The following is a 9,884-nucleotide window of genomic DNA, read 5'->3' on the forward strand; positions in this document are numbered from 1 at the left end:
TTAGGACTCGGTGCTCTCACTTCTGTGGACCTAGGTCTGATCCCTCGTCGGGGAACTAAGATCCCACAAGCCAAAAATAAAAATAAAAAAATAATAATAAATTTTAAAATAAAATAAAATAAATAAACATCTGTTGAGTCCTTATTATATGCCAAGAGCCGTTCTAAGCCCCTTAGTAGATCTTCGAATTTGGTCCTTGCACAATAGTACGCATAGGTGCTCTTGTGATCCCTCATTCTGCCAGTGAGGAAACCGAGACACACGGCCGGGGCTGGTGGCGCCAGGGTTTGGAATGTAGCTGCTGATGGCAGAATCCACACTACTTTGGTTTTTTTTAGCTTTTTATTTTGAACTAACTGCAGACTTAGAGAAAAGGTGAAAGAATAATACAAAATTCCTGTCTACTCTTCACTCAGAGCCCCCAAATTGAACATTTATATATGCCTTTTTTTTTTTCTGAACCATTGAGAGTGAGTTGCAGACATAATGCCCCTTTATTGCTAAATACTTGTGTATATTTCCTAAAAACAGAGACTGTCTAATATAACCACGTATGATTATCAGACTCAGGAAAATCACCTTGTTACGATACTGTTATCTAATCTGCAGACCTTATCCACATTTTACCAGCTGTCCCACCAATGTCCTTCAGAGGAAAAGAAAACAGTTTTTTGGGGCCCAGGGCCCAGTGTAAGATCACACGTCGCACCAGTTGTCATTTCTCTTTGGTCTCAGTTAATCAGGAGTGACTCCTCTGTTCTTTGTCTCCAGTGACCTTGATACTTCTGAAGAGTGCAGGCCAGTTATCTGTAGAATACCCTTTCGTTGGGGCTTGTTTCTTTCCTCATATTGGGTTGAATCACTTATTACTATGATTTTTGTCAAATGGAGGTTTTTCTAATTCCCCTTCTTCCCTGTCCGTTCAGTCATTTATATCAGTGTGGATTCGTGGAATCTTGGTTTATTCAGCACGTTATAGTCCATTGCTACTACTTGTGTTAATGCTCAAACTGTCTCATACTTGGCCAGAGAGGACTCCTTCAGGCTGCCTCCCATGTTCTTTGGACGTGTCCCTATTGTGTGTTGACTCTTCCTTGTTACTTCCTGGTACAACTAGATGTTCCATGTTCATCTCGTACTTTCTTAGCCCTGGGATCAGCCATTTCTCCACGGAGCCCCAGTTCCTTCAGTGGGAAGTAGTATTTAGAAACCAAGATTTGGGCTCCAGAGTGGACACACTCAGTCACTGTATGTCATTGCCTGTGATTAACCTCGACTTACATTCTTTCATAAGTGACCAAATGTATTTACAGGATAAAGACCAAGAAATCAGATTATTGGGTCAGAAGTTAAGTTGACAGATATTGCCAAATTGCCACAATATTTTATATGGTGAGATTCTCTTCTGAGAATGTTGCCTTATTACTTATTGTAACTGTGTTGTCATTCCTTCATAGATGGTTGGTATGTTTACATTACAACTTTTATAATTGCCATAGGATTGTTTTCTTTTTCTTTAATTTTAATTTTTTTTTAATTTTTTTTTTTTTTTTGGCTGAGGCATTTGGGATCTTAGTTCCCCGACCAGTGATTGAACCTGTGCCCCCTGCAGTGGAAGTGCTGAGTCCTAACCACTGGACCACCAGGGAAGTCTCCATAGGATCATTTTCTGTGATCCCCTTTTATAGATTTAGCCAAGGGAATTCTGAAAAAAAATGTTATTTCTTGTATGTGTAATTGTATTCAGTACCTTCCAAATTAAATATGCTTTATGTTTATATATCAGTTTTGCTTCTAGTATGTCGTAATAGTTTATTCAATAGTAATGAAGATGAAGACATTAGAACAAGGACAAAAAGGAAAGCAGACTCTCGGAGTCTGTGTATTTTTAAGAAAGAAGAACTATGTTATCTTCCTGGAACCCATTTTTAAATTTAATTTAATTTTTTAAAGTATTTTTGATGTGGACCATTTTTAAAGTCTTTATTGAATTTGTTACAATATTGCTTCTGTTTTCTGTTTTGGTTTTTTGGCCAGGAGGCATGTGGGATCTTAGCTCCCTGACCAGGGGTTGAACCCACACCCCCTGCATTGGCACGTGAAGTCCTAACCACTGGACCTCCAGGGAAGTCCCTGGAACCCATCGTTTTAGAGCAGTAGCTCTCCGTGAGGGGGCTTTTGCTCCCCAGAGCATATTTGGCAGTGTCTGGAGACATTTCTTGGTTGTCTCAGCCGGGGGGCATGGGGTGCTATAGGCATCTAGTGAGTAGAGGTCACAGATGCTACTGAACAATTATCCAGCCCAGAATGTCAATAGTGCCAAGGTTGAGAAGCCCTTTTTTAAAGTAATTTATTAAAAGTGAGGTTGTATAAATGTTTCTCTTTTATAAGATAGAATTGATACCTCCCTGATGGCAAGGAATCTAATGAACTTGAAAGGATTGTGTGTCAGTGGTTCCACTGAACAGTGCTCTGTGTTTGCCACAGTGGTGACATTAAGAGCTTGGAATGCAAAAATGAGAGGGAGTCACCTGCTCTGCCTTGATTTTCCTGGCTTGTTAATTTTATAAGTGAAGGTATGGCTTTCAGCACTAAAGTGAAAACCAACATCCGCTCCTCTTGAGCATTTGTTAAATGTAGGTTTTGACTTGTTTGCATGTAGATAGCATTATGAGCTTGGAAATCATTTCAGTTCTAGTTCTACTGGCGACCTTATTTTATTTCGTATATCTCTTTTTAATATCAGTCTGTTGATAAAGTTTGACATTCCATTGAATTAGAAATAGACCGAGATCAAAATGGATAAGGAATGAATACTTCCCCTTAGTCCCTTTTCACTCTTTATTTTAGGAGAGGAAGGTTTTTTAGATTCTGGCAAAACAGTAAAAGTGTGTGTGTGTGTGTGTGTGTGTGTGTGTGTGTGTGTGTGTGTGTGTGTAATCTAAAGGATGGTTGCAAAAGCAGCACTATTTTACCTGGAAAATGCTAATTTTAAATGCAAAAGACAATTTCCTACTTCCTTCATAAGAACATTGGAAATCATTTGCTAAATTGACATTTTTACTGCAGTAAGTCTATGTAGTTTTTTTTTTTTTTTTTTTTTTTTTTTTTTTTTGCGGTACGTGGGCCTCTTACTGTTGTGGCCTCTCCTGTTGTGGAGCACAGGCTCCGGACGCGCAGGCTCAGCGGCCATGGCTCACGGGCCCAGCCGCTCCGCAGCATGTGGGATCTTCCCCAACCAGGGCACAAACATGTGTCCCCTGCAGGCAGACTCTCAACCACTGCGCCACCAGGGAAGCCCAAGTCGATGTAGTTTTAACAGTGATTTCTGGCCACAAGTAATGGCGCACAGTTCATTTTATTCTTAAACATACTGGGTTTTGTTTGACAAAGTGGAGAAAGAGAGCAGACTCTTAAACATAGAATAATTTTAGCACCCTTTATTCTTGACCTTCAGTACATATATTTTACTGGAAAGTTTGAATCATTAGTATTTTATTTTCTGGGCAAGCTTTTAGAAATTTGGGGGCATTTTTTTAAGCCTGTGAGGTCCTATTCTCTTGATGCTATAATGAAGTCTGTCTCTTTTTTAGTAGCCACCAAATTATGTATCTAGTTTGTGCCGATCCCAAAGGCAGTTATGAGCGGGGACTGAGCCTTTTTTTTTAAGCCTTGATCCTTGCCATGCCTGTTTTTCATTTCAAACTGACAAAAGTTTTTGGGGGAGAGGTAGGCTTACAGAAAAGTCAACAGGAATACTGTGACATGCATCAAACTAGAGCTGAATTTCTGTTGATGTCTGATGGGGGTTACTGGCTTTCAGTCTTTTTTTATTTTTGTAAATGAGGAGTTATTATTATTATTATTATTATTTATTTTTAATTAATTTATTTATTTTTGGCTGTGTTGGGTCTTCGTTGCTGCACGTGGGCTTTCTCTAGTTGCAGTGAGCAGGGGCTACTCTTCGTTGCAGTGCGCAGCCTTCTCATTGCAGTGGCTTCTCTCATTGCGGAGCACGGGCTCTAGGCGCGTGGGCTTCAGTAGTTGTGACACGTGGGCTCAGTAGTTGTGATTCACGGGCTCTAGAGCGCAGGCTCAGTAGTTGTGGCACACGGGCTTAGTTGCTCCGCGGCATGTGGGATCTTTCCGGACCAGGGCTCGAACCCGTGTTCCCTGCATTGGCAGGCAGATTCTCAACCACTGCGCCACCAGGGAAGCCCAGTCTTTTTTTTTACAGAGAAAAGTGGTCAAGAAAGGGGCCACATCTCTTTAAGAAGCGGGTAGGTCAATGTAACCACCTACCCACATGGTTTAATTTAAAGACAGAATTTGAGGAAGGCTTTTCTGATGTTGGTGGTTTATTTCCTCCCCCTTCTAGGTGATACTTATACGCAGAGCCTTTTTGACTGCCCAAATTTAACAAATTGCCCTTGTTTCCAGGATGGGAAATCAGGAAATGTCTACTGAAATTTGCCAGTAAAATAGTGCTGAATTTCAACTCGGCTAATTTGCTAGTATACGCAAAGGGACATGCTCTTCCAGGTTTACAGCGCTTGTAGATAGGAGTCAGCTAAAATGGATTGCTTGCTGATAATTACTAAACTATATAATTACCCTGAATTTATTCTATTCCCACTCCCCCACTACTAGTTTAGTAACTATTTCAGAATTTAAAAAAGCTTTCCCAAAAAAGTAGAATGTTTTGCCTGTTCTTCTGAAATATTTCCCCCCCCCCCTCAGTTTACTAACCTCCTTTTCAGGGTGAATTCCTATGTCCCTTCTGCATCCTGTAGTTTGCTTTGTACACTGATGGGCCGTTTTCACATATAAATTTTGTAGTGAGATAAGAAGCCTCTACTTTAAGGACCAGTTAAATCAGGAAAAGATGATGGACTTGTGGTTATTGTCTTCAGCTTCCTAACTTTCAGGAAACCGATTATGTCAGTGGTGTAGTTGTCTGATAATAAGGTCACATTGTCCCAGCAAGGTCGCCTTGGAAGAAAATGAAGTAAAGCCAGCTATTTATCTGGCAGTCTGGCAGCCTTTCCCTGTTTACTTCTGCGGAGCGGCATTTATTTACATTTCTTTACAAGTGGAATATTTCTGTTTTGAGTGGCATCGCGGTGCTGCTTCTTTGTGCCTGTGAGATCTCTCTTGCCCTGCTCCCCCCTGACTTGAGGCCTGCGCCGCCCAGCGTGGCCTGGCTCTTAGGCACACGGGGCTGCTGAGCCCTTGAAACATGGCTGGTCCCAACTGAGAATCGCTGCGTGTGGAGAATGCACACCAAATACGAAGACTTAGTATGAAAAAAAAAAAGTAAAACATCTCTAATAAATTTGCATATAGATTATGTATCAAAACAATAATATATTGGCTCTATTGGGTAAAATAAAAATCTATTAATTTCACCTATTTCTTTTTGCTCTCTAATGTGGGTACTAGAAAATGTAAACTTACTTTTATGGCTCACCTTCCCTGCTGTTGGACGGTGCTGCTCCGGATAACCTGCTTCTGAGAGAGCCCAGGTTGACTGAGGGGAACCTGCACATTTTTTTAATTGTCCGCCCTGGCTCTGCCACCGCTTCCAGGGAATGGCGTTGTGATGACTGCATTTACCTAGTGATACATGACTAACTGAGGTCTTGTGATTTGCTTTGCTTTGCTAGTGATGATGGCCAAGGAGAAGCCACCGATCACGGTAGTCGGAGATGTTGGAGGACGCATTGCGATCATTGTGGTAGGTCACAGTCTTCCTTCGTGTGCAGAGATGACATTACTGACTCTTAGTAGGTGTCCACCTTAGGATTGGTGTCCAGTGATGATGATGCATTTAAGTGGACCCATCTAGCCGTTCTCACCCAGGCTCCCCTAGGACAACTAGGAGAAACTTTTAAACAGATGAACCGGGACTATTATAACCTACAGGTGTAAAACGAGCACAATAGTAGTACCTGTAAGTAAATTCGATTCCATAAATAGCCTTTGTCTGAAGGGGTCTGTGTCCTGTCAAACCAGCTGACCTACTCAACCTTAAGCTCGTGGGCAGTGAAGTGAGCTGAAGGTGGGCTGTTCCATTCTCACTAACAAGAACGTGTGTCTTGTTCTTTGTTACTTTAACACGATACACGTGCTCCCAGCTCTAAACGCCTCTGCTGGGCCAGAGGATCGGCCCTTTACAATGGCTCACCTTATTTCTCTGTTCCCTTCTGTTAACTTTCTCTTGGAAAAAAGTAAATGAGACACTGGCTATGTGGGATTCATCAGAAATTTGAAACAGGGAAAGGAGTCTTGGCAGCCTCCTGAACTCAGGCCGAAATGTCACGTCTGCCTGTAAGGCTTTGCTGCTCTTTCCACTGACAGCCATGCACGTTACAAGGCTACGCAGTTCCAAATGGACGTTCAGTCTTTGACCCAGGCAGATAGCTCTGATTTTCCGTTAGACATCCTCTGAAGCGAAGTGCAGAGAGGTGTGTGTTTATAGATGGGGATGGAGGGAACTTAGCACTAACACTGGTCTCTTCTCAGGATGACATCATTGATGATGTGGAAAGTTTTGTTGCTGCTGCGGAGATCCTGAAAGAGAGAGGTGCTTATAAGATCTACGTCATGGCCACTCATGGCATCCTGTCTGCGGAGGCCCCCCGTCTGATTGAGGAGTCCTCCATCGACGAGGTCTGTCTGCTCTTTTTTTTCTTTTTTTTTTGAAGTCTTTAATTTTTTACTTTATATGCAGAGAGCCATTGTTTCTGTGTAAGGTAGATGTCCTGGACGACCCATTCAAGGAAGTTGAGTCACAATTTGCTGCTCTGTTTTCCGTGAATAGTTAAATGGCTCATTCAGTTTTTTATTTTTTTGAAATTTTCTTATTTTATTTTATTTTAATTAATTAATTTTTGGCTGCATTGGGTCTTCGTTGCTGCGCATGGGCTTTCTCTAGTTGCGGTGAGCGGGGGCTGCTCTTCCGTTGCTGCGCGCGGGCTTCTCATTGCCGTGGCTTCTCTTTGTTGTGGAGCATGGGCTCTAGGCACGCAGGCTTCAGTAGCTGTGGCTCGTGGGCTCATGATGCGTGGGCTGAGTTGCTCCGCGGCATGTGGCATCTTCCCAGACCAGGGCTCGAACCCATGTCCCCTGCATTGGCAGGCGGATTCTTAACCACTGCGCCACCAGGGAACCCCCTCAGTCAGTATTGCTTACTCCCTCTTGAGAGGACTGTGAGATTGTGCTTTGGGTGGCTAGTGGTCTGTTGGGGCAGATGTATAGTTAGGAATATATGTCTATTTTCATAAAGATTTGCTCTGTGTACTTAAGTATAATTTGTATTTCAATATGATTTGATACCATAGTAGCGTTTCTCTCAAGACTTGAATTCTTCCTTGATAATAGGAAGGTTTCCCGCAGTGCTGGGGCTCACCCTATCATTTCTGCATTCGTAGACATGACCTTCCTCAGCTTCTGTTTTGAATCATATAACCTTTGCCCTGTGTAAAGTCGGGTTAGTCTGTAAAAACTGTACTGAGTGGAATAAGGTTTTATAGTTTGGGCCTTGCTCTGTGGGTACCACACGTTAGGTAAACTTTTCTGAGTGACCACGTTGGGCCGCACACATCAGTAACAGCGTTTCTTTTCCATTACTGCAACGACCAGGTGGTGGTGACGAATACTGTCCCTCACGAGGTCCAGAAGCTGCAGTGTCCCAAGATTAAGACTGTGGACATCAGTCTGATTCTTTCTGAAGCAATTCGGAGAATCCACAACGGGGAGTCCATGGCGTACCTTTTCCGAAACATCACAGTGGACGACTAGCTTTCCCGGTTGCCTTGGCCCTGGAACTCCCAAGGAAAACATGTGAAAAGCAGTGCCATCAATTATGTACACAGCATTTCCTTTCAAGGGAGGCAGATGGTCTCTCTTGCCAAGTTTGGTGGGTAGGAGGCATTAAGATGGTCAAGGGGAAGACAGAGATCACGGGTCCATGGCCTCAGCTGTCTGTTGTCGGCATCCTGTTCCTTAAAAAAAAGTTAGACACCTTCCTGAAGAGAATCTGAAAATCTTGTTGATATTGAAAGGGAGTGAAAGGGAGATAAAGTCCTAACTCTCTAACGTTCATTCAGTTGTTTCCACTGCAGGGAAACGCCCGTGTTAATGTTGAACTTGGTTAGGGAAGCTGAGCACCCGGCACTGTACCTATTCCAATTGTCCTCTCGCCAGTCAACTTAATGCACATCTTTTACAAAGAATCATATTTTTCTTTGAGAAACTCCTTGCCAGCCGCCAGTGAACAATGAAGAATTTGTGGTGTAACTCCTAGCGAGGACATCAGATTAAAGAATCACATCCTAACTCTGGATCTCCGAGTTGCTCTTAAATTGCAAATAAAAGAATTTTCTGTCTTGCTAGTGTCTCCACTACATTGCAGAGCTGCCCACTCTCCTGCCTTCTGTCCAGACTCTGCAGAAGCTGGTGCCTTGAATGCGGGGTGGTCCAGGTCCATGGCTCCTGGACATAAGTCTCCCTCTGCGGGTTCCATTCCCTTCCCTTCACATTCCGTGACGTTAAATTCTTGTTGAGTAATATATTTTCAACCTAAATTAAAAAAAAAAAACAAAGACATAACTGTACTTTTCCCTGTGTGACAGGTGACACTTAGGTTGGTTGCATTACTTAGGACTGCACTTGATCTTTCTGCCACCATTTTAAATTACATAATCACGATTCTAGTTGACACCTTATTTGTCCGGCAGGCCTTGCCGCAAATGCAGTGTAGACTTTTTATACCTTTTAGTCTGATCCAAGTCAGGACTGAATGAAACAGGCAGGAGGAGTGTCTGCCCAGAAATGAACTGTAGTCTCTCATTGGTTCTCATAGCTCCTAAGAGATAATAAAGGGCAATTCGCTTATTTGTACAATTGTATTTCTCTGCAGGGAAGTTTCCTGGACATTTTTCCCCCTTTCCCAATGACTAGGAAAGGTCCCAGCCCGCCATCAAGACTTGAGCACATTTGCTTTTTCAAGCACACAAAGCCTTTTGTTAATAATCCAAGTAGGGGAATTCTGAGAAAAGAATTTAATTATCAAATAATTAGCATGGTTGTAGAGGAAGAACTGTGGACTGTTACTCAGGAGACTGGTTCTGTCCTGGAAGTCAGTCAGATGACCAGTCCTTTCTGGCCCTCTGTCATCGGTTGTGGAAGGGGAGGTTAGGAATTGAAAGCTAAGGTCCTTTTCAACCCCAAATTTCATTTATACCTGCGGTTAATGTTTTCTTTCCTGTGTCTCTAGAAGAGATTTTAAATGTACTTATTTAGCAAAAGCGTTTAAGAGAATATATCTCCTGGGATTAATAAGTCCTTTGCATTGGCATTTAGTGAGTCCTAGTGTGTGCCTGGCATGATAGCAAGTCTCAGGGACATGAAAATGGAAAACGTGAGGGCTTGGGAGCTGATGTTCTGGCCGTAGCTAGTGTAGTAGTAGCAGTCACATTCAGTAGAAAGTCACTGAACTTAGAACGGTTAAGCCCACACACCACACCACAGGCTCCAGTACAGGTGATGCTCAGTCCTAAGGCTTCAACTTCAACTTTGTGATCTGGCCTTACATTTTCTTTTTTTTTTTTTTTAAGATTTTTTTTGATGTGGACCATTTTTTTAAAAGTCTTTATTGAATTTGTTACAGTATAGATTCTGTTTTATGTTTTGGATTTTTGGCCTTGAGGTATGTGGGATCTTAGCTCCCTGACCAGGGATCGAACCCGCACCCCCTGCATTGGAAGGCGGAGTCTTAACCACTGGACTGCCAGGGAAACCCTCAGCCTTACGTTTTCTAATGTAAGAGTGTAAGTGCACAGAAGACTACAAAGAATTTCTTCTTTTGATGATCTCAGCCA

The 9,884-nt window shown here is 42.5% G+C and overlaps 1 protein-coding gene across 1 annotated transcript in view; it reads left to right on the plus strand.

Annotated features, from left to right (window-relative positions):
• PRPSAP1 (phosphoribosyl pyrophosphate synthetase associated protein 1) overlaps positions 1-8,392 on the plus strand; it is a 30,976-nt gene extending 22,584 nt beyond the window's left edge. Inside the window, exons 8-10 of the mRNA XM_082605518.1 lie at positions 5,667-5,737; positions 6,526-6,672; positions 7,645-8,392. Of these exons, the coding sequence (XP_082461644.1) occupies positions 5,667-5,737; positions 6,526-6,672; positions 7,645-7,803 (377 nt within the window). The 3' untranslated portion in view covers positions 7,804-8,392. The remainder of the gene's footprint in view (positions 1-5,666; positions 5,738-6,525; positions 6,673-7,644) is intronic.
• Positions 8,393-9,884: the final 1,492 nt, after the last annotated feature.

This window comes from Mesoplodon mirus (genome assembly GCF_964341445.2).
Source record: "Mesoplodon mirus genome assembly, chromosome: 18".
NCBI lineage: Eukaryota > Metazoa > Chordata > Mammalia > Artiodactyla > Ziphiidae > Mesoplodon > Mesoplodon mirus.